Here is a 27457-nt window from a genome sequence, read left to right on the forward strand (position 1 = left end):
TCACGCGCTTTCTAGAGCCCGTCAGGAAGAAGATAAACAAAACAAACCAGAGAGGAAAGCAGCGTGGTTTCAGCAGTAATGGCAAAAACATCGTAATAGAGGTTGGATTACGGAACTAAATATCTATCAAAAACTCCGCTGGAAGTATCAAGGTAAGCAGTATTGGAATTTAAATAGCCCTTGGAAAGTTTACTGAAGATCATATGCAGGTTTTCCTCCTTTTTAATAAACAAATTAGAGCCTAGCCACTAGCTAGCTGGTTGCACGGTAGATGGGAGGGACGGAGGCCATAGTTATCCACTATTCAGAAACAGCATTGAGTTTCGAATGAAATCGTGATCAGATTTTTAAGTTGTTGGTTAACTCCTTTGCGGTTGCGATGTCGGATGGCTTTTTTAGCCTGCTACCTTACCAACTAATTCCAATTGTTGGTTGTTATGATAACCACTTTGCGGGCAGCTATATTGCTAGCTATTATGTTATAGTTAGCGTACTGCCAATGTTTATGTGTTTGCATTGCTTGTTCATAATTGATCAGACTATCTAGAGTTTTCAAGCCACCTGCGATAGCTAGCTACTATACTAATCTAGTTAACTACCTGGTTTGCTACTTAAATAGCCAGCTGTGTTAGCTATAATGTTGTATTTCCGCAACTTCACCCTTCACTCTGTGTCTTCGTGTTAGCAATCTGTGTATTCATTGCTTTTGTGACGTTAACTATATTTTCTCGGAGTTTATCTTGTTATAATGACAGTTGTTACACTTGTTAAACCGTCAAAATGCACGGTAAAAATGTGCTTAAGTAACGTCAATATGTCTGAAACGCCAGCTGTTAGACAACCAACATCTACAGAACGGTACACGCCCCCACCAGCAATATGGCTTTCGAGCCAACACTAGTGCTATTTTTATAGGTAGCTAGCTAGCGTGATTCAAGCGCTTTGTGTAATGTTCGTTGTAATCAATGTCTTTGCATGATAATTGCGAGTTTTGGCATTTAAAAGGAACGTTGTTTGGTTTAACAACTATGTCACGCAGCTCAACTGGCCATGAGCTTAGTGGGAGGGTGCTTTTTATCCAGCAAGAAAAAAAAACAACAGAACAAATTGTCCTTTGAAGTCACGACTACCTCTTGATGGCTAGAATCGTTTTCAAAGACGGATTAACGTTACGTGCTATTTTAAAAACTATGTATGCAACCACCAAATACACTTAATTAGTATTTGTTAGTCGGTACATAAAACTAGCTCCTCTTGCTTTGCTCATTCTGAAATGGGTTGGTGCTAGTTGTCAGACTTCTCCCTAGATAGACAGCATGTCTGTCCATTCAGGGTTTGGCGAAGGCAGGCTGTACTCTCATTTTGACCAATGGGATAGGGCAGTGCGGAGGCGGGGATTATGGTAAATTACCGAGTTAGGTTGACATTTCTATTTATTTAGTTCAGGGCCCCCTGACTGGAAGCGTTTGTGGGTCAGGCTCAAGAATCGTGGATTTTCCCAAACTGAAATAAATCCATTTTTTCTTTATTTCACGCGGATATTTCACTCATTTTGACACACAGCCACCTAACTGGTAGATTTTAAAATGCCCGCTCGCACCATGATGCTTACTTGATGTGGTGGGCGTTATAAACTAATTACTAAACATTTTCTAGGTCATTGCCATAGACAGCGAAGGTAGGAGATGGCCAACTCCCAGCAGCTAATCATTCAGAAATGCTTTCCCATTGCCCTGAAACTAGCCAGTTGATGTAATGGGTTGGCAAGGAAATTAGCATTTTAAGTTTGTGACTACAAATGAGCTGGATATGCGTTGAAGACAATTGGTTAATATAAAACATGAAATTTGCAAGCGGTTAAATAACTATTTTTTTGTTGTTGTTTACCAGAGCTAGCCGGTGCTAGCTGTCGCCAGCAGCCTACCGTACGATAAACGGGCTTCTAATACTAATCTCTGCGAAGAAGTCTGAACAGGATTCCTTCTGTTTTTAAATTTAGCATAGGCTGTAATTTATTAACATTTAAAGGGAGACAGCAACTGTGTTGCGACGCCTTTGATTTACAATCCCGTGTAATGGTTTGGTCTGGTCGGCGTGCGGGGGGGCATTCAAAACTCGTAAGGAAAAGTTAAGCATCTTGTTTTCAGGCAAGCGCCGTGCTCTCCCATCGCTGTGCTCTCTCCCACGTGGCTATGAGAAAATAAAGATAAATTGCCAGGTCCTTGAATCTTATGCGAGAATAACACGAATTGCATTCCAATGAACGTTATGTGTTGTATGGGTGTGTGCACCTGGCAACTCAGCCTACACCATAAACATCCAATTGAGATCAATAGAACACGCTTTCCTGGAAATGCACTACATGACCAAAAGTATCTGGACACCCCTTGTTCGGGGGCTGTTTTTCAAGGTTTGGGCCAGGCCCCTTAGTTTCAGTGAAGGCCAGTCTTAATGCTTCGGCATACAATGACATTCTAGACGATTCTGTGCTTTCAACTTTGTGGCAACAGTTTGGGGAAGTCCCTTTCCTGTTTCCGCATGACTATGCACCTGGGCACAAGAAATGGTTTTCTCTAGATTGGTGTGGAATAACTTGACTGGTCTGCACATAGCCCTGACCTCAACCCAATTCAACAACTTTGAGATCAATTGGAAAGCCAACTGCAATTGGATGGGGTTGCAAGCCAGGCCTAATTGCCCAATCAGTGCCCAACCTCACAATTGCTCTTCTGGCTGAATGGAAGCAAATCCCTGCAGGAATGATCCAACATCTAGTACAAAGCCTTCACAGAAGAATGGAGGTTGTTATAGCAGCAAAGATTGGACCAACTCCATATTAATACCCATAATTTTGGATGAGATGTTGGATGTCAGGTGTCCACATACTTTTGCTCATGTAGTGTAGCTTCCTCCTGTTTACTAGGGAAGATTTAATGCAGAACCTCGAGTGAAGCAGAGACTTCATTTTTAAGCACTATAAGTCACTGTTTATCACTTAGGCTACCTAACAGAAATGCGATCGTCTTTATGGGAAAAATTACTACATGCTATGTTAATTGCATATTTAAGTGAACGGTGTGCTAAAGTTATTCTCATGATTTTATTGCAGAATATTATCAGTGATTGTTTCAACAAAAAAGTCTGATGTTCTGATAGGCAAGGCAATTCATGGGCTTCTTTTGAACATATTGGTTTACAGATCTTGCACTGCTGCTTACAGACCTGTGTCTGCTTACAGACCAGTGAGGCTGAAATTAGCCAGAAATAAAGACAGATACCTAAAATCAGTAGCCTAGTCTACTTATTCTTGGGATTTGTAGGGAAAATAACAACACATCTGATTTTGATCATTAATGTGTCTCCATAATTCTGACAGTGGAATTACCACATTAATATACATTTGGAACAGGCTTGTGTTTTGTATTTAAATACTTTTCTGTGCTCAATTGATCTTGCCTGGTGTAATTGAGCCTGCCAATAGGATCAAAAGGTGTGGTTTTCACTTTTTGAGAGTATTTCATAGGTTCCAATACACCAGGCAAGATTAGTAAAGCGTAGAAAATTGTTTGAATCTAAAACAAATATGTATTTGACCCAGGTCTGATAAATAATAATATACTAAAAAAAACTTTTGCAATAAAGTAAATTAAAAAATAAATAAACATTTTGGCTCCTCTTCATAGAGCATTGTTGCATATTATTTGAGGAAGTGCACAGCTATTTAGCGGGGTCTTGCATAGCCCTTTTGTCGGGATGACGGTGGCATGGAAGTGGTCAGGTAGCCTGCCTTTCTGCCAGGTTTCGGGTTTGTGTTCTTGGCTGGGTTCTGCACCTGTTTCTTCCCTTGGGTGAAGTGTTCGACCTGATGCACGTGGCTCAGCGAATGTCCGTCCGTGTGGTGGTTTACACGCTAAATGTATTAAAGTAAGTTTCCCTGGATAGGCCACATTGATGAATTGCATTGTTAATAAGTATATGAGTTGAGCTGTCCCAGCTGTTATCTGGCATGGTTTCTGTTTCTGTCATTCCGAGTCTTGATCTTTTGAGTTAATGTTGTCTGTATCGACCCAAAGGCACAAAATGGGCGGCAGTGTAGTATAATGGGTAAGGAGCTGGTCTTGTAACCCAAAAAAAACAAAACTGGTTTGATTCCTGGGTAGGACACTGCCGTTGTACCCTTGTACTTAACCTGCATTGCTTCAGTATATATCCAGCTGTATAAATGGATGCAATGTAAATGCTATGTAAACGTTGTGTAAGTCACTGTGGATAAGAGTGTCGGCTAAATGCCTGTAACGTAATGCAATGTAACAAATGTCTCTTGGCTTCTTGTTTTGCCACTCGTTTGAGTTTCTTTTGAAGTGATCTATTTTATATTACTGTTAGCCGGTGTTCTGTGACTTTCCATTGAGCCGCCGCACTAAACTATTCCCTCCCCGCATTCTGACCGAGCGTGTAATTGCTTTTACCTTCTTAAATGCAGTCTGCAATCAGAAAAAAAGAAGTGTGTCTAGACGCAGACACACTAAAGCAAGCCAGTCGATAGGCTACACCCTGGGACTGGCCTTTTATTGGAAGAGCACTTGGTTGCCTTGGCGGAGAGGTCTACCTAAATCACGTGTGTGTTCTGGTGATGACAGTTGCAGTTCAATTTTTAAGCACAATTTTTATTGTGCTATATGGGTGACTGAGTCCCTGTCGTTAGTGTAGCTACAGTACTGCCTCGTTTGCGACTGTCTCTTCTGGTTGATGTTTAGAAAATGTGAGTGTGTGGAGGTTGGGCATGTGTATATTACCCAATTATTCTTCAAAAATAAAATCTAATCTTTTTTCCCCCTTTTGAATCTATTTCCTTTGGCACCCGCAAACTAAGAAGGAAATTACTTATGGTAGACATGTGGAAACAATCTAAAACCAATTTTTGCTTTATGAACTAATTATGAACAAATGCTCTAAAATGAATTTGTTTACAAACCTCTGGAAACATAACATGACTATACAACCTATTTTTTGGATTTACTCAAAACATAGCCTAGTATTTTTGCTTTAGACCACAAACGCCGATTGTCCCCAAACCAGAAATTGTATAGTCATATGTCATCAGAAACATATAAAATATTTGTCATTGCAAATACAAAAACTGTCTTGGCCAATCAAAAACCTACGCTGAACCTGAAATGATATTAAAAAATTAATTTAAAAAACCCTGAACATGAAAATATAAACAAAGAGAGCAACCTCTGCCATGCGGCGATACAGAAATGGGTCAAAGTGTAGCGTGAGGTTACAGCAGATAGTCAGGCGCTTGGGTGCAGTGGTGGCAGAACTGCAGAGAAAATGGTTCATGCATACTCTCTGAAAGCCATGCTACATTCGGACCTACTGTCTTCCACAGGCAACAGGCTGACACGAAGGGAACTGAGAGGGATTTGCTGGCACTCCAAAGGAGAAAAAAATAGCCTTCTCTTTTTTGAACAGCCAGATAATTTTGGTACATACATTTCACCCCCTTTTTTGCTAACCTACACTGTGCATCCCCAGGCATTTCTCTCTCCCTCCCTCCCTCTCTTGCTCCCTCTGTCTCTCTCTCCCCCCCCCCTCCCCACTCTCCCTCTCTCCCCTGCCTCCTCTCTCTCTTCCCTTTTCTCTCTCTCTCATGTTCTGATTGTGTGAATATATTTTACTGGGCCTATTGATGCCCAGAATGACTAAAATAAAGGAGTACCAAAGTCTGTCTCCCTCCCTCCCTCCCTGCCTTTTTCCTTCCGCACTCTGGCCGTGAGGGCAGTTTGTGCCCCCCCCCCCCAGCATGGCAGTCTCATTCCTCATCCTGCAGTTTCATTTGGGCTAAATCACGGCCGCACAGCTGTTCATTGTATAAATGCCTCCTGACTGTTCTTTAACCCCTCTGGCCGGCGTGACTCATCATCAGCGCGTAGCTGCTCCTTATCGTCTGTGCCGTCCCCTGTGGTCTCATCATTATTCAGCAGTTTTATTTTCTGTGCACTGCTCAGAGAGAGAAAGCGAGAGAGAGAGATCAAACACTTAACTGTGTTTCATATCATTGTAAATCCTGAGTAAATAATTTTGTGCTTTTGATTTGGGCCTGCATAGTTTGATTTCCCTTTGATTATGGGGCATAATATTTTGATGATTCAGAGTGGCTGTACAGATTTGGGTTGTGCTGATTTCTTAGAATAGTCATTGCAAGAGAGTGAACATTATGTATGAAGAGGTTTTTTTTTGTTTTGTTTTATTTTATCAGATTTTTCTTTTACATTTGGGAGTCCATGAATTTCAGGAAGGAAATCGGTGTGCAACGAAACTTGTTGATTGCTAACATGCAGTTTTGACTAGAGGAAGCTGATTCACTCAAGTTTTGGTATTTGTTTTTTCTTTCTAGATTCCTGTCTTGATTAAATCTAGATTAAAGTCTAGTTTTGACTTTTGCCTGTTAGGCCTCAGGCAGCTGAGTTGTCCGATATTGGAATGTAAAGATACTCGACAGGCGTCGAAATTCAACGCACACGCACAACATGCCGTTTGTGGGGTTGCAATTTTTGAGAAGATGGTGGGGTGGTAATTTTCATTCACACCTTTGTCACAGTGGCTTTGTCTCTCCCCAGCTGATGTAAACAGGAAGTTGCTGTTGCACTTCTGTATTTTCACAGATCAGTCCCCTCCATTGGAGTATATAGTTATAGGTATGTAGCACAGGTGGGCTTTGTTACACATATAGATCATATGTTAGTTTCTCAGTGTCGTCAGTTTAAGGTAGCTCCTGTATTTTAAGAGATCTTTTTACAAGACTACCATTTTGTTAATTGAGCGGTTACTGAAAGCCTTTTTCAGGAAATAACTCACAGGAAACTGCTCTTTGACCATCTGTGCTTTTATAACGAGGGCTCTACAGTGCTCCCGTTTTAGGAGCATTTGATCCTGCAAACTGTGTGCTAACTGGAGAAATCATTTAAGAGTCCTTCTGCTAATTGGGATGCATTTGTGCGCTCCTAAATCTTTCAGCTTATGAGTACATGCGCACCCTGGGTAAAATGTTAGCGTAGCGCCCTGTTATAGCGCCATCAGGTGCCGCTTCATGTGAGCGGGTCGGGTTCTGTTCTGGGAGAGGGGCAGACGTAGAGTATGAGAGTGGGGGTTCTCAATTATTCGGCAGGAGTGCCCCACTGCTGCAAGTGCAGGGGGAACAGCGACAGGCGGTGCGTGCCTGCCGACAGGATGTGATGTCATTTCCCCCCCAGTGGAGCGCAGCTGGATGCACTGCCGCTGCTGCTGCAGGTGAACAAGTTCGTTGCGCCAGGACTAGCAGAGCATTTTCATATTTTGTTATGCAAAGAGCGGCTGCAGTCCATCCCCCCCCCCCCGCCCCCCCGCTTTGCCCCCCCGCTCCGTCTGTGCCTCGGACAGAGCGGCAGGAGAAAGAAGAGGCACAGGCTGTTTTAAAAATAGCCCGCTGTTCCCGCTGTACGTCTGCTTCCCGTCAAATTAACGCATGTGCCCGCGGAGGCTCTGCCATGCCTGAAACACGCTCAGAAACAGCAAAAAAACTTTGGTGAAAAGGTTCCGTTTCATTGATGTTTTCTCGCTCTCTCTGTTTCTATTTTTTTTCCTTTCCCAAAAATCTTGCCTCTGCACCGCTGAATGGCGGTTTGTCCCCGGCGGTGCCCAAAGCCTCAGTGCGATTAAAAGGAACAGCCGTTCCTGACAGCCTCTTGCACACGCTCCCCTCGCACACTCGGACACGTAGCGAAGAATCTCTGTCCGCAGGCCTTGTGCTTTATCATCGTTCCTTTCCCTGGGTGAGGGGGACTTCGGTACTGAGTCGCTCTAAAGGGCATGTGCCGCGGTCCTGTTTCAGACGGGTCTGTGAGGTCGATGACGTGAGGTGTGCAGATGCATTGTGTTTGTGTGGTTTTTTTTCTTCTAATCTCGGCCTCCTCGTCTTTCGGGTCTGTCCATCTGTCTCTCTCTCCTCTCTCAGCAGAGAGTAGCTGGCTCACGAGGACCGAAGGAAAAGCCGCTGGGGCTTGTGGGATACAAACCTCCTTCCTGCCACCGAAAAACCATTGATTTCTTCTTCTGGTCTGGGACAAAAGTGGAAACGCCCGGACCGGGGAGGCGGCGAACAAGTTTCCGCGTGGAGCTCGAGGACCTGTGCTCAACGATGCCTCAGGTAAGAGTCAGGTGTCCAGGGTGGCTGCCTGTATGCCTGACATATAGTTTTACATGTCACTCCATACTGTACAGTGTACATCTCGCTGTACTGGAACAGCACATCTCACTGTGCACTGGAACAGTGTACATCTCACTGTTTGCTGGAACAATACATCTCACAGTATACTAGGATAATGTACAACTCAATGTATAGTTAAACAGTGTACATCTCACTGTACAGTGCTGTGAAAAAGTATTTCCTCCCTTCCTGACTTTCATTACTATTGCATATTTGTCACACTGAATGGTTTCCGATCTTTAGACAACATGTAGCCTAATATTAGACAAAGGGAACCTGAGTAAATGCAAAACACATTTTTCAGAACAAACAATCACCAATATCACCCATGTGTGTAATTGCCCCTTAGTTACTCAATCAGCAAGTTAACCTAATTTAGTTGATAACTAGCTTCAGCTGATTGAACACAACCAGGCTTGACTGCAGCTGGCCTTGTTGAGTCTAAACCTCACTAATATTGAACCTTGCCATCAGAGTGAAGTCACCACAACGTTTCTACAGTTTCTACAACCCCACTATGCCACGATCAAAGAAAATCCAGAAGAGATGATGATACAAGTTGTATAGCCTCGATATTGCCTGTCAGAATCTGATTATGACACTAACCGACTTTGTCCAAGAACATGCAGCAACCACACCTTGCTTTTTGGTGACCTGGAGTAGGACGTGCTAAAGTCGGCTAGCGTTCCCTTGGTCACCGAGGGGGTGCTAGCTCTCCTGTAGTGCACGGCTGTGGCTGGATGTGTGCGAAGCGGTCAGGTGCAGGTGCAAGTGCTTTACCTGCCGTTGGCCAGCTAGAGGTAGAGGATGGAAATCGGTCATATTAGACCAGGGGGGATCTCAAACACAAACCCTGGAGGGCTGCCTGGCTTTCGATGTGTTCCTGCACTTAATTTAAGAGCTTCATTTCAGTCATTGATTGGCTGAAGAGTCTGCACGCCTTGTTTCCAAGGCCGTAATTGGCTGCTGATCGTACAAATCGTACAAACCTACTTTCCAGGTCTTTAGTTTGAGACGCCTGCATTAGACTGTAGCATATTTTGTGATTTTAAAAAAATGGAGGGGGGTGGTGATAGGCCCCAAAATAATCAAATGTGTTTATTTCCGTTGATATTATTAGGCCAAACTATTCAACATATAGGCTAGTCGTCTGCAGTGTTGAGTGGAATTTGTATCTGCTCCAGGAGAAATGATGATGCCTTTATGAATCTCTAATGGCGAATCACATGACACACACATCCAAAAACACAAAACATTTTAATTTGTGCAATGACCATAACGTATCAATGTACATCACCGTCCTAAGAGGCCTTGCTGTGCAGTATTCAGTATGACTGTAATGACCGAAAGTAAATAGACTGGTAAATGTCGCTGATTGAGCCTGTGTAAAACCCAAGCCTGCCTGCACGTTTAACCTTAAAATGTGCAAATGACAATGGGCACATGATGTTCTTGGTCATAATCCCGACGCAAATAATGAGTTGTCCTCTTTTGCGAAGCTTTTTTAAGAATAATAATAATAAATTGCAGCCAGTAATGGTTTGGAAGATATAAATAACAGCGTGTATCTATGGCCTTGCTGCGTTCCCAAGGGACTCGTTAAAATGTCTTTCTTCAAGCAACCTCAACACTGAGATTCATTCGGTATCTTAAGTTAAATGATTAGTTATCGTGAGATAAAATTTAACTTTAGTTTGCGTTCTGTTGTACCCTTTTGTAGCGTGTGAATTTTGGGAAAAACATAGGGGATGCCTCTTAAACGTGACCCTGTGTTGTGGCCTGTTTAATTGTGCCATCATATGATTTGGTCTATGGGCTCTTACAACCTGTTTGACCATCAATAAATGCTTTGACCAACAAACAAACAAACAAATAAATAAATAAATTAATACGTGGGGTAGTGTTGGATTAACAAAATGACTATTTCCTGTAACGCATGCATCCTGAACGGCTGCATTCAGCACAAGAAGTGCTGTGGCTTTCCTATATCAAGTGTGCTGCGTGCGTTGAGAAGCGAAGCAACGCATCGGCAGGGCTGAAAATGGTTTGGGGTGTGGGTGGGGTGGGGCTTGGGGGTCGGGAGCAGGTAGGTAAAGATGAAAAGGTCTTCTTACTTTGACCCACTGCCTTTGGACAGCCCAGGCCTATTGAAGCGGTTAGTTGTCCTCAGACCTCATGTCCGTCCCCACGCCAAATCCCCTTCCCATGCAGCTCATTGCCATGAATTCAGCTTTGAATGAGTGTGGCTCGGCAGCAACGGCTGAAACTGTCGGTTTCATAGTCAGACAAGTTTCACTTTCAGTTCGCGAGTGGCCTGGCTAATTTTTTACGCTAGGCTTCCCCGCTTGGACAGGCCAGCTGTATCTAAACCAGGCCTCTCGGGCCCTACAAGTGAGGAGCTTTCACCACTTTTAAACTGAGATGGAAAGAAGCACCGGAACAGCACAGTACTAAAAACAGATTGTTATGGTTATAACTATGAATAGGCTGAATTAATATGCTCGCATCTGTGGCCTCTGCAGTCATAACGTCACTGTACGTTTTTTCTTTTTGTGCTTTAAACCAGGAACCCATGATTGTGCCAATGCCAACCTTTGTTGGCAGTTGGCAGGTTATTTGAAACTTATGTAAATATCGAAAATTTCCTTCATCACACACCACACACCACGTGGACCAATAATAAAAAAAAAAACAGCTGGAGTTTCACCTGGACTATCCCTTTAATCCGTATTTGATCAATCTAAAAAATGTGTCTTCATAAAGAAGCACTCTAGAAGTCAGCCTCGTGCTTTTAACGGCATTCTAACCAAACGCCTCAATTCCAGGTCCCATGAAAGTGAAAGTGAAATGAACACGTTGACCCTGGGCTCTGACGGGGGGGTGGGCGGGGTTTTTTTTTTGGCAGTAATGTACAGAATTTATTTTCTCTCTCTCTCCCCCCCCGTCACAGCCCAGCATCAGTGGAATGCACCCTCCGTTCGGGGATGCTTTTCAGACCCACACTTTTGCTGACCAGGTGCTGACCAGCACAGACCTGTTGGCCAACAGCTCGGACCCGGACTTCATGTACGAGCTGGTGAGTCACCTCCCCTCCCCACCATATCCCCCCCTCTTCTATACACCCCCCCCCTTAACTGCACAGACTGCCTGCCTCATATTGGGGGGGGGGGGGGAGGGGGGAAGGGTTCCAGACAGGACCGCATTATTAGCTGCTGCTGACAAAGCGGCTTTCTGCATCCCGACTGCCCCCCCCTCTCTGCCGGCCCCCCCGGCCCCCCCTGGCACCCACCTCCACCCCCTTTCTCCCCCCCCCCCCCCCCACCGCCTCTGTAGCAGCTGATGGCATTGTGGACAGCAACTGGAAATCTCCAGGCATAGATACCAGCTCTGTGTGTGTGTGTGTGTGTGTGTGTGTGTGTGAGTCTTTGTGTGAAGGTGTGTGTTTATGTGTGTTTGAGTGTGTGTGTGTTTGTGTGTGTGAGTGTTTGAAAGTGTTTGAAAGTGTGTGTGTGTGTGAGTGTGTGTGTGTTTGAGTGTAGGTTTGTGCGTGTGTGCCTCTCTGGCGTAGAAAACAGACTCTCCCTTTCTCACTTGTATAGGAGATTTCATAACTGTTTATTTATATGTTGTTTATTGTCACTGAAGCTAAGGCCAGGGACCTGCATCACGAAGCAGGATTACTGAGTTAGCAGGATAACAGCACTGAATTAAACCTGGAACCCTCCCTGATCTGGAACATGGACTGAAGTAAAAAGCGCTGTTTCGGGTTTTACTCAGCGCAGTAATCCAGCTAACTCAGTAATCCTGCTTCAGGATACAGGCCCCAGTGTGCTTGCTTTTCTTCCCATGTTAAAAACTTAGAATTATAATATACAAATTATTTACCATAATTATACATCAATTTAAAAAATAGTCAGAGAATTACACACTGTCAGTTCATCTTAGTCATAATTTGCGAGTCACTGGCAATCCAAGGATCACGTCTAGAATCTGTTCAGCCGCAACACAACGTGGAGTATATGATAAAAAAGACTGAACATTTGCAAGAAACGCAAGGGCGCAGATAGACAGTTATTTTTTTAACTTAATTTTTATTTAGTTTTCATCAACAACAGTATAATATATACATTTTCATACAATGACTTTCTTTTTCCTTTTTCAGCTGTATATAGCATTTGTACACATTATATTCAAATATTAAGAAAAATAGCACACACAAAAAGAAAGAAAAAAAAACATAAATATCCACTCCAAAATATATATATATATATATATATATAAAAAGAGAAAAATGATAATAGCAATTGTCCACTCCAAGGTATGATAGCATAGGTAAAAATACAGGTGCAATATTTACTCTGGGAAAGATGGCATGCAATGTGTGCATGTGATGTGTGTATAGAGTATAGAGTTAAGCAGATGGGCCAAGCACCCTTGGGTAATAAAACTCATTGTATTAATAAAGCCATGAAAGGGCTCCATAGTTTAGTAAAGATAGATTTTTGGGGCCTTAATGAGTATGTAATTTGCTCCATCTGATGAAGGTCCCATACTTGGGACCTTACTACTTACAATACATGGATCCAAAGTAGTAAGTAGTATGTGGGAGGGTCTGGTTTCAGCCATCTAATGGTTATACACCTCAAGGCTACTGTAAGTAATATATTTAAGAGGTATTTCTTGGCCCTCCCATCCAGGCCCTCAGGTATTACTCCCAGTAGTGCCACTGTGGGGTCTTGTGGAATATCCTGCTGGAAAACCTCTTTGAGGGCATCAGATACTTCTCTCCAGAATACACTTCGCTTAGGGCATAGCCAGAATGTATGGGTGTGATTGGCAATGTGTGTTCCACAGTTCCTCCAACATGAGCTGGGATGTGTTGGGCCCATCTTACTATTATTTCTGGTGTTCTGAAGAATCTAGTGATTATTTCCCATTTGAATTCCCTCCATGTGTTTGAATTTGTAACTAGGTGTGCCTCCTCCCAAGTGTCCTGCGGTATGACCTTATTCGCTTCCGCTTCCCATCTCTGCTTTATCTGTAGGGTATTATGTAGATTCATAGATAAAAATATAGGATATAATTTACTAATTATTTCCTTACCTCCATTTCCCATTTGTATTTCTGTTAGAAACTTTTCTATGGGGGTAGGTTTTATGAGTTTTCCCCACTCTTTGTGTGTTGTCAAGAAAGTTCTTAGCTGTACATATCTAAAGATATGTCCTGGGGAGATCATTTTTCAACTGTTCAAATGTCTTAAGATTGTCACCATTGAATAACTGGTGCAGATAAACCGGTCTATGATCTGACCATTGTCTAAAGCCGATATCTAAATTGTTAGGTGTAAAGGTCTTCATAAATCCAATGCTTATTACAGATGAGATTCGCTTTGGTTTCCCAAAAGCTGACTTTATTTTATTCCAGATTTTAAGAGTGATCTTAGTTCAGTCTGCCAATTCTTTTATATGGGCAGCTAGAAAAGGTAGGATTTGCAGAGGCTGTGGGCACATTTTTAAAAATATATTAAGCCATCGTGTGTATGTGCCATTCTGAATCCACACTATCAAAGGCTTAATTTGTGCAGCCCAGTAATAATATTTTAAGTTTGGAAGTTTAAGGCCTCTGTCTGGCTTAGATAGTTGTGAAGTTTTAAGTCTAATTCTACGGCGCTTTTTTTTTGCCATATGAATTTCGAAATTATTTTATCTAAAGTTGATTTCGGAATTTCTATAGGTAGCATCTGAAATCGATAAAGTAGTCTGGGCAAAACGTTCATACAAATACTTTCAATGCGACCCAGTAGAGAGAGAAGGAGCACAGACCATCGTTCCAAATCACTACTAATGCACCGAATTAGTTTACTATAATTAGCATCATACAAATTCTGTAGAGACGGGGGGATATACATGCCAAGGTATTTAATACCTTCTTTAGGCCATTTAAATCCACTCTGAAGTTTTACACTTTGTGGGATCCTGCCATTGACATCCATTGCCTCTGTTTTATCCACATTTACCTTGTATCCTGAGTAATGCCCATACTGAGAAATAAGCTCCTTTAAATGTGGTATTGTTGATGTAGGTTCTGTCAAATATAATAATACATCATCCGCATAATTTACAGAATGCTCTTCTTTATTTATTACAATTCCAAGAAAAAAAACTCAGGAGGAACAGTCGTTTATATAGACAGGCACAGAAAGAAAAATATTGTTTATTGTCTTGATTGTTCGGAAGCGGACGCGGTAGGTAATTTAATTAACATGTAATTTCATCTATGCAACATTTTAAAGAGAGATGAATAAACACCCCCCACGAACGCTGGCTATTATTAACAGCAACTTTGATTGCTTGAGCAAAATCACCTGGTTGCTGGTCAGCAGCTAAGCTAGGATTGAATATTTAACGTTTTATTCAGAGGCGACTGGTGAGCTGAAAATTGGTGGGGCGCAAAACCTTCCTTTAAACTAATCATTGATCTCAACCTGTTTTCATTAGTAATTTTCCTTTATTATCAAGCGTGCCACGATTGGACTAATCAAATGTTAAGTAGCCTAACACAGCGTCTTCATACCATGTTGGGGGGATTAAATCATAAATTCAATTTATCCGTAAAAAATCTGTTCTAATCACCAAGTAGTCTACACCTAACAAACAAGATACACCAGTCTGTTATCTACCGTGTTAGCTTTCAGAATAACCAGCAAAAACAAAACCTGCACATCAATTTTGTTTACAATCTACACATTGCAGATGTTTGCCATGAATGCGAGTGCGGAAAAAGAAGTACATGTATCCGCAAATAATGTTGATTAAAAATGTGCACAATTATGTATTGCAAATGAAAATAAATGTAGGCTATAAGGCCTAGCCTCGCTAAAACTGCCTTTATGGGGAGATCTGGCTATATATGATAGTATTGAGTAACCCATTTTGTGGATTAATTGTATTGATACTCAAGGAAAATCAGTGAAACATTCCGCCACTGTTTAGTGTTTAAAACTGATTTTTCTAAATCGCATTTAGGCTATCATTTAATCTCCCTAACACAATGCGAAGAAGCTGTGTGTCCCTTTCCAACCGATTAGTCAGATCGTTTGCATGCTTGTATGTGCACAATACATTAAAGATACAACTATTTTGAGCTGAGACATTCATTGGTTTGTACCTTTTTTCACCCACCTCCCACCGGATCTCAGGGTCCACTCACCTCCCAAATCCCACTTTAACCCCTGGCCATAAGGTATTAAGACTTGTGGCCTCTTGAGGGGGACAAATATGTTCAATTAAGTATGAAGCATAATTTACCCCTATAATTATGTTTAACGCACCAGATGAAATTTCAATAGAAAATAAACAGGAAATAACAATGTATTAACAATATGTAAAAATATAAAAGTTACTAATCATAATCATCAGTTCTTACTGTTATTGTCAATGCAGGTAAGGATATACTCAGTCTTCAGGCTCTGTAGATGGGATAACAATCTTCTGATCATACTCCATGGCCTTTCTGGGATCTAGATAGACAGTTATAAAAGCTACTAAATCATTTTTCCCCTGTGGAGAGTCAAATTACGACCTTGTGTAAGAGATTCAGTCACGACTGAAAATCATCGTAGAGGAATTAATGATTTTGCAGGCCCTCAGCATTTACATTCAGTTTCTTCTCTTTTTTTGTCACAGTTGGGTGCTAAAATGTAAGAGCCATGAATAAGCAAAGAGAAGGCATTTTTCTGTAATAGATTTATGTCTGGTTCCTTGTGTGATTTTATAAGTGTAATAGACTAAACTTAATTTAGGTATGATAGAAAATTGTAAGTTACACTGGATTATCATTGAAGTTTCCCTATTTGATGCTCTGTTAAATTGGACTACTGTGACGTCACTGTCATCTTACCAGTTTTGCTGAAGGAAGTCCATCGGGCCACACTGTTTTTTTGACTAAATGCAAGTGGGAACAGAAGACGGTGCCACTACATAAATGCCTGTTGTTCTCTGTTCTCTGTGTGCAGGACAGGGATATGAGCTGCAGACAAAGCCCCAGGGTGGACGTGCCCACGGCAGGAGACTGCAGAGAGCTGGAGGGGGTGGAGCAGGAGGCTCTGGACGGAGACCCCGCCTACAGCTCCACCTTCGAGCAGTGGGACTCGTACTGGGAGGACCTGACGCGCTACACGCGGCTGGCCAGCTGCGACATCTGGGGCACCAAGGAGGTGGACTTCCTGGGGCTGGACGACTTCTCCAGCCCCTACCAGGACGAGGAGGTCATAGGTCAGACGCCCACACTGGCGCAGCTCAACAGCGAGGACTCGCAGCCCGTCAGCGACGCGCTCTACCACCCCGACCTGCTGTTGGGGCAGAAGCCCCACCCCCACCCCGGCCCCGGCTCCGCCCCCGGCCCTGCCTCCTCGCACGCCAACAAGGCACCCGCCAGGCTTCTTGGGGCTGGCGCCTGCTCGTCCTCGGCCAGGAACCCCCTCCCGGATTTCGCCGAGGGCTCCCAGAAGGCCACCTGGCCCGTGGCGTCCAGCACGGAGACCATGTCCAAGGCCCAGGCCCTGGGCCCCAAGATGGCGCCCCTCCCGTCTGACAGCAAGGACTACGTCCGCAAGGCCAGCGTCCGCGTTAGCATGGCCCGCCGCCCTGCGCCCGCCGCCGTGCCAACCAGGCCCGCCCACCTCCCCGTCGGCCCGGTTTTCGCCGAGGGCGTCACGGAGACGGAAATCGATGCCGTCGTTACTGCCGTTGCCGTGGTTAAAGCCTCCGGTGCTGTGGTTGGGGAGAAGAAATTGGAGAGGCCCCTCCTCTCGGAGGCCCCTGTTGACATGGAGACCACCGTACCGCAGTCCGGGTCCCCCAAACTGTTCCCAGGGACGGGGGGGTGTCCCGGCCTAGTCCCCGCTGTGACCCTGGGACCCGAGGCCGGGCAGGACAAGAAGGAGGAGGAGCACAACTACTACCTTCTCCTCGCGCGGGGCAAACTGGTGGGAAAACAGGAGGCGGACGCCCAGGAGCCGGACGAGAGGGAGGAGGACGAGGAGGATGAAGAGGAGGACGAGGAGGAAGACGAAGAGGAGGCCGAGCTGGACGATGAGGGATTCGGTAGCGAGCACGAGCTCTCTGAGAATGAGGAGGAGGAGGAGGAGGACGAGGAGGAGGAAGACGAGGATTATGAGGGTGACAAGGACGATGACATGAGCGACACATTTTCAGAAGCAGGTAGGAGACTGCAGAAAGGGCCTTTGTGAGGCACAGAGCCAGTCTTTTTCTTTTATTATAGGTTCTAGAATTGCACACTGCATGTTTGCTTCACCGAATTAAGCACAAATACACGCTGACTTAATTTCTTTCCCAAAAAATATTCCAGACAAAGCATTTAACCGAACCCAGATGTTTGCAGGGGTACTTGTGGTAGTAGTCATCAAATAGCAGATAGAGAACTGACTTGGCCTTTTCCGAGCTTCGTGCAGTTATTTAGTTTTTGCATTTTTGGCTGAAGCGCTGATTCATTAAAAACGGTTTGCAAAGAAGGGGTGGGGGGGGGGGGGGCGTCTGGACACCCTCCAGGGATGAAGCTGCTTATGAAGAAACTCAAAGCTAAATTTGGAGAAAATATGTACAGTGAGTGAGAGTCTGACGAGAGTGGTGGTGGGGATTTGGGGGTGAGGATCCAATGCTTTCTGTCTGCATGTGATTAACAATGTTGCTGACCGCTGCCCAGAAATATGCACTGGCAAACGATTTGTTGGGCTTATGCGCTAACTTTATTACAGTTCGCACGGCTTTGTACTGAATAAAACACCGAACCGCATTTTCCTTCAGTTATGAAATCTGGCTTATCATGCGCTGATTAAGTGGCTGCATATTCAGACACTGAGACTTTGGAAGGGCGACACAAAAGGCTTTTTGTGGACGCGAAGGGCATGCGCTGCACAAGAATGCCGTCGGTCTGTGCGACCGTGCTGTCCTGCAGTAACGCGCGGAGGCGGAACCAGCGCAAGGTTTCTTTGGGGGGTTACGTGCTGTCATTGCCATTGGCTGGGCTCTGTCTGCCGCCTGCACACTGCAACACTGAAGGGAAGTTCACGGAACACTGTGGGTGGGGGCAAGGTGACATCACTGCTGTGATGTCATAGAGATAATGTTCTGACCACTTGGTGTCAGTCAGTAGGAATGTTCAGTATGCAGTTCCTGTTCTAGAAAAACAATTAACAAATGGAACACGAATAACAACATTTGCAATTAACCCTTTTAGGAGAGAGGTCACAAATATACAATTAGAATGTTGTTAACTCAACATTCTAATGCTGATGTAATAGCCATAAACTGATAATTGAAAGCAATGGAGTTCTAGAACACTGACTTAGAATGGTGAAAATTTTTTAAAACCCTACTCTTCAAAATGGCAGTGGAACATAGCTGGGCTTGACTATTTCTGGAATAATGACATCATTTATGTATCTATTTTTATTTTAATCTTTTCTCTCAAATTTAGAATGCATTTCATATCACACCTGCATCGCATCTCTTCTCGTCAGGCCACAGTTCGAAAGTTGGGCTCTGACAGATATGAGTCAGAGGGAGACAGTGCAGCTGAACAGGCATTCTAGCGGGCACCCAGTTGACCAGCAGGGGATGAGACACTGACGTCTCTGCTGAATGACTCTGCTCCCCGCCCCATGACTCTAGAAACGATTGTGTATGACCCTGCAGGACTTCTGGCCACAGTCAGCACTGGCACAGTCCAAATTTCATGCCATTCCAAAACTGTGGGGCCCATACATTTCTCTCTCTCTCTCATTCCCTACCCTCTCTCACCCCTCTCTTCCTCTCCCTCTCTACCACCCTCCTATGTCTCTTCCCCCTTCTCGCTCCTCTCTCTTTCTGTTGCCCCCCTCCAATCTCCCCCACTTGCTCTCTCTCTTCCCTCTCCCTGTCCCTCCCCCTTCTCTCCCCCCCACTCTCTCTCTCTCTCCCCCTCTCTCCCCTCCCCCCTTCTTTCTCTCCCTCTCCCCTCTCTCTCTCTCCCTCTCTCCCCCCCTCAGGGTGTGAGAATGACATGGCGGAGGGTGTGAAGAACCTGACGGCGGTGATCTCGCGGAAGCGGGGGAAGAGGCGGTACTTCTGGGAGTACAGCGAGCAGCTCCCCTCCTGCAAGCAGGAGCGCATGCTGATGCCCTCCGAGTGGGACAGAGACACGCTGCCAAGCAACATGTACCAGAAGGGAGGCCTGCACCACGGTGAGCCAGCACGCCCTGTAGGGGGCGCTGTGGAGCGCACACACACAAACACGCACTCACACAAATACACACATGCTCTCACACATTTGCACACACACACACTTACACTCACACACACGCTCTCACACACGTGGTCTCACACGCTCACGTACATGCTCACACCCACGCTCACACACACACGCTTGCAGACACATGCTTGTGCACCTGCACACACACACACACTCGCACACGCATGCACACACACATTCACACACATGCACACGCTTGCGCACACACACACACACGCTCATATCGCTTGAGTTGTGCTAATAGACGATACTGTACCCATCTCAGAGCTGATTGTGCAGACCCCCTCCTTAGCTGTCCTTTCTGTCTTTGTATTTAGTCTGGGATAATGTCAGGTATAGCCGTGTTACAATTAAGTATTGCTGCTATAAGATTATCTGTCTAGTTTACTTTTGTTACAATAAACATAGTTGCCTGTTAGGTTAATATTACACTTATTGATTATGAATGGGCCTCTGTGTCTCTTGGAGATGCCGTATTTTTGTGTTCGTGAGAGTAACACTGGTGTTCTCCACTGCTGTCAGTAGCACTGGTTAAGAGCATCTGCTATGTGATTTAAATGCAATGTAATGGATGTAATGACCATTGGTTCGGGTCGCCACTGGAAAGGGTTGCGGATGTTTTCTGTCCAGTGCTTAAACTGTAATCAGACCGTCTCCGTGGAGATGAGAAACTGACGCTCTTTTGTTCATCTCTATGGCTTGGCGCTGGAGCAGGAAAGTACGCGGTGAAGAAATCACGGCGCACGGATGTGGAGGACCTGACGCCGAACCCCCGGAAGCTTCTGCAGATCGGCAGCGAGCTGCGCAAACTCAACAAGGTGATCAGCGACCTGACACCTGTCAGCGAGCTGCCGCTGACCGCCAGGCCCCGCTCCCGCAAAGAGAAGAACAAGCTGGCCTCCAGGTAGGCCCCCTGTCTCACCTGTCCTACTCTGGCACTTATATGTGCTTACTGTTCTATTTCCCTCTCCCCCTCTCTCTCTGTGTTTCTCCCTCTATTTTTATCTCGCTTTACCTCTCTATTTCTCTATCTCTTTCTCTATCTTTCCTCTGTCTTTCTGAGTCTCTCTCTTGCTCTCTCTCTCTCTTACAATCTGTTTCCCTCTCTGTCTCTTTCTCTCTCTCTGTCTATCTCTCTTGTACTCTTTTTTTAAATTATACCGATTTATTTATTCAGGTTTCTGTCATATGACTGATTTGTGACTAATAATTTTTGGCTGTCAGTTCTAATCCATGAATCCATGGATTCTTCCCTCTGAGACTCACTCTCCTTCTCCCATTCATACATCGTTCAATTCATGACTTTCACGTTTTTTGTCATCGGTTTTCTTTAACGGCTTGTCTCAATATTGGGACGGTGCCAGCGAATCACTCCTGTTAATTACAGCTTCGTTCCCAGGCTGTCATCCGGATGTGTTTTTGTTTTTTTGTGTTTTTATTTTTTTGTGTTTTTTTTTTTTTTGCCGTGGCGAGTTCATGCTGTTTTTCCCAGAACCACTCCTGTTTTTTCCCCAGGGCATGCCGGCTGAAGAAGAAGGCTCAGTACGAGGCCAACAAAGTCAAGCTGTGGGGGCTCAACACCGAATACGGTAAAGGAGGCGTCCGGCGAAAACCCTGCATGTTTCTTTTTGGCTGGGTTCAATTCAGTCAGGGTTACTCTCAGTCATTCAGGGTTGCTGTCAATCATTCAGGGTTACTCTCAGTTATTCAGCGTTACTCTCAATCATACAGGGTTGCTCTCGTCATTCAGGGTTACTCTCAATCATTCGGGGTTACTGTCAATCATTCAGGGTAACTCTCAATCATTCAGGGTAACTCTCAACCAGTCGGGGTTACTCTCAATCATTCAGGGTTGCTCTCAATCATTCAGGGTTACTCTCGGTCATTCAGGGTTACTGGCAATCATTCATGGTTACTCTCAGTCATTCAGGGTTACTTTCAGTCATTCAGGTTACTGTCAATCATTCAGGGTTACTGTCAATCATTCAGGGTAACTCTCAACCAGTCGGGGTTACTCTCAATCATTCAGGGTTGCTCTCAGTCATTCAGGGTTACTCTCGGTCATTCAGGGTTACTGGCAATCATTCAGGGTTACTCTCAGTCATTCAGGGTTACTTTCAGTCATTCAGGTTACTGTCAATCATTCAGGGTTACTCTCAGTCATTCAGGATTACTGTCAATCATTCAGGGATACTCTCGGTCATTCAGGATTACTCTCAATCATTCAGGGTTACTCTCAGTCATTCAGGATTACTGTCAATCGTTCAGGGATACTCTCGGTCATTCAGGGTTACTCTCAATCATTCAGGGTTACTGTCAACCATTCAGGGGTTACTCTCAATCATTCAGGGTTGTTTTCAATCATTCAGGGTTAATGTCAATCATTTAGGGTTACTATCAATCGTTTGGGGTTACTCTCAACCGTTCGGGGTTACTGTCGGCCATTTTGTTTACTCTCGGTCATTCAGGGTCTCGGTCGTTTGACAGTCAGAGTCGGGGCAGACGGGCTTTTCAGGCCAGCTGTGTCATCCCTGCCTGTGTGGCATATTTGTTTCTGTCGTTGCCCGTTTTATTTTCAAACAGCAAGACAACACTTCAGCCATTGTCACAATCTCAGTTCTAACATTTAATGTTATATCAGTATCAACGTTACATTATATTAAACGTTAGCTAACATATAGCATTACCTACTAATTACTTCTGCCCTATTTTTTCTCACAGTTTGTATTTATTTGTAATTAGGGGTTCCAACCCGAAGGGCTGAAACCTTATTGTTTTTGCTTTTATGCTGGTTTATTATTAATCTTCTTCAGAAATGTTTGCGCAAAATCCTGTGAGATGGTAAATGGTAGAGAAATTCTACCCATTGATTGGAAGTTGTGTGCAAGTGCTGCCCAAGAAATATGACCCCAATCGGCCTGATGGGGACGCTATAATTAAAGGTCAAAATTTTGAACTTTGAAAAGTCATAACTCCTACGCCGTGAGTCCCATTTGCACGAAACCTGATACAGACATCCATCTATCCTCACTCTTCAAATTTGCCTCAAGAACCACTAAAGTCTGTGTGACTAGATTTTCGGCCATTTTTAATTTTTTGAAAAACACATTTTTGACATCTCCTAAACCGTAGGTCCGATTGCTACCAGATTTTCTGTGGATCATTACTAGATCAAGCTTATCAAAAGTTATGATATCTTATTGCATTTTGAAGATATTGACCAATGAACTTCAAAAGGGTATGGCTCAGCACATAAATAGACCAAAGTCAACAATCGCAAAACTTGCAGGATATGTCCACATAAGTACCTGAAACATACCCTGAAAGTTTCATTCAAATCGACCACTAGGGGGCGCTACAAATGCAAAAAATGGGCGTGGCATAACACAAATCAGATTATAAATCAAAAATTGTTTGTCCAATCATTACAAAACTGGCAGGATGTGTTTCATAACACTGTTGAACCATGTGTGTAAAACTATTTTGAAATTGCCCAATAGGGGGCGCCACCAGTCTATGGGAAAGGTTGAAGGTCATAACTCCTACGCCGTGAGTCCGATTTACACGAAACTTGATACAGACATCCATCTATCCTCGCTCTACTAATTTGCCTCAAGCACCATTAATTAACTGACTGAATTACTGACTGAGTGAGTTAGTGACTTTGCCGGTCATAAAGGTGCTTCACATCTAAAAAGTGACCATTCAAGAATGTAAATTAGAACTGGATTTAGCTCGAATGAGTATATGTGGGTATATCCTGGTATTATGCGGCACCTCGAGTGTACCAGTAAAATAAATAAAAATTACAAACAGAAATATAGCCATTAATTATAAGCGTGTTGAAGGCTCCCTTTTCCCAAACCCATCATTAAATAGTTTTCATGCAGACACAATCAAACCGTCATTTATTTTTTATTTAGTTCTTGTATGATATGATGACTATTTTTTTCTTATAGTTCTTTTATGACATGATGATGATGGTCCTATGCTACTGTTTGTTTTTTGTGCAATTAAACCTTTTCATTCATTCATTGAGAATGAACATATTGTGTCAAGTCACATTTCTTGTATGTATAAATGGACTTGACTATTACAGTTACAGGGGTGAGAAAAAAAACCAAAACAAAACGTGAATGTCTGACGCAGTTCATCGTTTGTCTGATTGGGCCTGGCAGATCGACTGCTGTTTGTGATCAGTGCCATCAAAGAGGAGATCGTCAGCAGGGTGGAGGATGACTCCAGGGATAAAGGAACAAACATGGCTGACAGACTGGACCAGCTCATCAGTGAAAATCTTGGTAAGCTTGTCCACGACGTTCCACAGCAACGTCACTGAATCTAATGTGTTGAACTACTACATGTAAATAAAGCATTAATAACTGCTCTATTAGCGTGTGTGTATGTAATATTTTGAAGAAGGTTAGGTTTTAAGATTGGGATACAAAACAGAAAATTACATTACCACCATCAAAAATTTTCATTATTTGTAATTTGGCAATTAATAATTAAAGCATTTAGAACTGCACTGTCTAAGCATCAGCATTTATTCAAATGTGACATTCCAGCTACACAGTAAACTGTTCTGAGTTAATACAGTTGGCACCGTATGTACTCTGTAAGAGTTGATCTAGCACTGAACATTCTGCTGTGCACGCAGTCCTTTAGCTGGAGGAGCCTGCTGTGTTCTGTCCCGTGTTAAGACTGGGATGGCGCTCGTTTAGCGGAAAGGTTCAGTGCAGTAGGAGCAGTCTACGGCCCGCTCCTCTCACACCTCCTGACTTTTTGTGCTTGCAGTGAAGTCGCCGGTCGCGGGGCAGACCTCAGACTTCGTGAACCAGATCCTGGAGTCCACCAGCAGGGGGGACCCCACGGGAGGGCTGGTGGGGCTCCGCGTCCCCACGTCCAAAGTGTAGAGGGGGGCGACCCGGAGGGTCCCCTGGAGAGGATCGAGCCGTCAGCGCCATTCGTGTTCCCAAAAACTGTAAAGGCGTCCCGTTTGTGCATGCTCATTCCATCTATAAGATATACCCCACATGCCTAGTGTGAATATATATATATATATGTGTGTATTTATATATATATACATGCCTTTTCATGTGTTCGTATATTTATATTATGCAACGATGAGGAAATGGAAAGAGTAGAGATGTCTGGCGTACAGGTGTGAGGAGAGTGATACCCTGTTTTTGCATGTGGTTTGTAAACTTTGTCTATGAGCCACCGGTTGCAAATGTGAAACCAGCTAAAAGAACCCTTGTGTTCCCGATATTTTTCTTCATTTAAACAAAAAATCTTTTAAAAAAAAAAAAAAAAAACGAAAAAAAACAAACATGCACACACACGCGCACTTAAAAACATGGCAGTAGCAGAACAGCCATGCTGCGTAATAGTTGCCCCCCCAACGCAAATTATGATTTGCTGCCATTGCCCTGCATGTGGAGTGATAAACTTGACACAACAGAGAGGCAGGGCCATTTTTATTTTTATTTTTTTCTTTTGTGAATATTGTATGTCAGGTCACACCTGTCAAATCTACAGCCATGTTAGGAATAAAAGAGTAAAAAAATATGTAGGTTACCACTGTCCATTTTCCCGCCAAAGCAAACGGACGTTTTATTGTGAACCCAGTAGCTGACCAACTGCAGCAGCAAGTACAAATATGTGAAATGGTCAGAGGTGTGTATCGGTTTTTAATTCACAGTAGCTGGGGGGAAAAGAAAAAACAAAAAATCACTGCTTTGCTAACGTTGGGGATGTGTATTGGGGATGAAAATTCAGCTGGCAAGCGGGTGGGTATTCTTGCTGAATTTGGTTCGGGAATTCTGGAAGACTACTTGGTGAAGTTCCATTGCCCTCTTACTGTTGGAGAACAGAGAGGAATTTAAAGGGAGGACACTGAGGCTGAGAATAAAATGGCGGATGCGTTCAAAATTATGAAACTGGATAATTCTGCCGACAGTTTTATTGAAATATCACTGACGGGAAATATACAGTAGACTATGCTAACAAAGTGGAAGGACAGTTTGAAGTTCCCCCATTTGTGCTCAGTTTTGTAACCGTACAAAAAGTAATATTCATCCGTGCCTTGTATTTAAGAGAGGAGAAGATTGCAGAGCTCCCAGAGGTTTTAGAAAGTGTACTTTTTTTCTCAGAAACTGAGAGCTAGAGAGGAACGCTTTGTATATTTTCTCGTTGTTTTAGCTCTTTAAGATATTATGAATGTACATAGGGATGCAGGAAATGTTGGCTTGGGCCACAGAGTCTGTTCATTGTATCATAAGATGGCTCTAACAGATGTTACTTTGGCTTTTGGTACTTTGCTGGTGGGGAAGGGGACTAAAAAGAAAATATATGAACTATATAAAAAGAGAAATATTTGCACACTATATTTTGATTGTTTTTTTTTTTTTTTGTACCAAAGATGAATGCAATGAAAAATGGCTACTAGCCAGTTTTAAGTAAAGGTTTTGCACAGCTTACCAGACACCGTATTGAATGTAAAATAAAAAAAGAAAAAGAAAAAAAAAAGAAATAAAATCCAAAAAAATCTAATTTAAAAAATAAAATAAAAAGTGGTAGGGTCAGGGATGTTCATTGAACTGTGAAATTTTGCTTAGGTCCAGTTAAACGCAGAAAGAAGCATTCATTCACGTCTTCTTCGGGTATTCTGCAGTGCTGCTTGTCGGCTCTTCAAGCAGGCTGATTAATCGAGAAAAGAGTTTGGGATTCTTCACCTGAAATGTTTCGCTTTTGTTTTCCGAGTCTAGTAGGGAAAAGCTAAATATAAAGCATTTAATTATATGATTTTATTTAGCATGTTGGTCAGACATTACCACAAATAACCAAAAGATATAGTATTTGTATAGTTTATATATGTAACAGAAAAGGGTATACATACATTTTATATATGAGAAATATTAAGTACTGTATGTGTAGTATTTATAATATGTGTATAAGTATATTCATAGACATTCACACTCAGAATTAGGTTACCACTTTCTCAGTTAATGTCTTGTTAAGAATGATACACTTTGAACGATCTGTCTTTGAGGATAAAAAAGATGTTTAAAAAGAGAAAATAATAAATTTTATATATTTTTGTATAGCTAGCCTTTGCTTTCATTTTATATTGTCCATGTTGATTCCTTTTGTGGTGTATTTAATGACCCTGAGAGCTTTCCCTGACTGTTTGCACTGTAGTGGAATCCGAGATGGCATTAATAACTACTTTCTGACATTCAAAGCTAGAGCTTTTAGTTTTGGTTGTAGTAACTATAGCCTCTGACTAATTTCAATACTGTGGCTTTCATATAGAAGACATGATATTTTATTAATGTTATTCTGGTTTCTTTTGGCCATCGGTGTACAGATGGACACTGACAGTTCTTTGTATTTGACAGTTGAGGACTAAAAAGCTATTTTTGAGCCAACATAAAATAAAGTGACATTTTTAAAAAGTAGATGTCATTTTTATTTGTGTTTGGCTCCAGTGGCTATTTTCAAGATATTTCCCTTTGATGCATACAAATTCAGTCCTCTTAACTTCCATTTTCAGTTGAACATTTTGAGATCATTAGAATGGCTCACTGGTTTAATGCTGAAGTCGGCTGAGCTTGGTCTTTTTAAACTGAGTATGCTGCCCATACGAGAGCGCTCACTCCTCGTGTAACTTCCATTAAGAGATTAAACAATAAAATTTGTTAAAACAATTTGATTACATGGTTGACTTAGTCCATCCACGACCTCACTGCGCTTACAGTACGTTGTGATGTCATGTGTCCTTCGGTCATGTGACTGGCAAAGAGGAAGTTAAGTCTGCTCGCAGAACAATGCCACAGCTGAGGTAATTAGCCTCGGATCGTAAATACATTCCAAAGTGCACATACCGTGTTC

At 43.2% G+C, this 27457-nt stretch overlaps 1 protein-coding gene across 2 annotated transcripts; it reads left to right on the forward strand.

Moving 5' to 3' along the window:
* On the forward strand, nt 1–26667 carry crebrf (creb3 regulatory factor). 2 transcript variants are annotated; one of them, XM_035433046.1, is made up of 9 exons: nt 1–152; nt 8003–8191; nt 11202–11327; nt 16266–17472; nt 19299–19493; nt 20276–20465; nt 21077–21150; nt 23740–23862; nt 24359–26667. In XM_035433046.1, the coding sequence occupies exons 2-9, from the start codon at nt 8183–8185 to the stop codon at nt 24475–24477; spliced, it is 2043 nt and encodes a 680-aa protein (XP_035288937.1). In that variant the 5' UTR covers nt 1–152; nt 8003–8182; the 3' UTR covers nt 24478–26667. The 2 variants fall into 2 exon arrangements, with proteins under 2 accessions (XP_035288937.1, XP_035288936.1); XM_035433045.1 differs by having other exon boundaries at nt 7–152; nt 8000–8191.
* The last annotated feature ends 790 nt before the right edge of the window (nt 26668–27457 follow it).

Source organism: Anguilla anguilla, chromosome 9 (assembly GCF_013347855.1).
Source record: "Anguilla anguilla isolate fAngAng1 chromosome 9, fAngAng1.pri, whole genome shotgun sequence".
Classification (NCBI taxonomy): domain Eukaryota; kingdom Metazoa; phylum Chordata; class Actinopteri; order Anguilliformes; family Anguillidae; genus Anguilla; species Anguilla anguilla.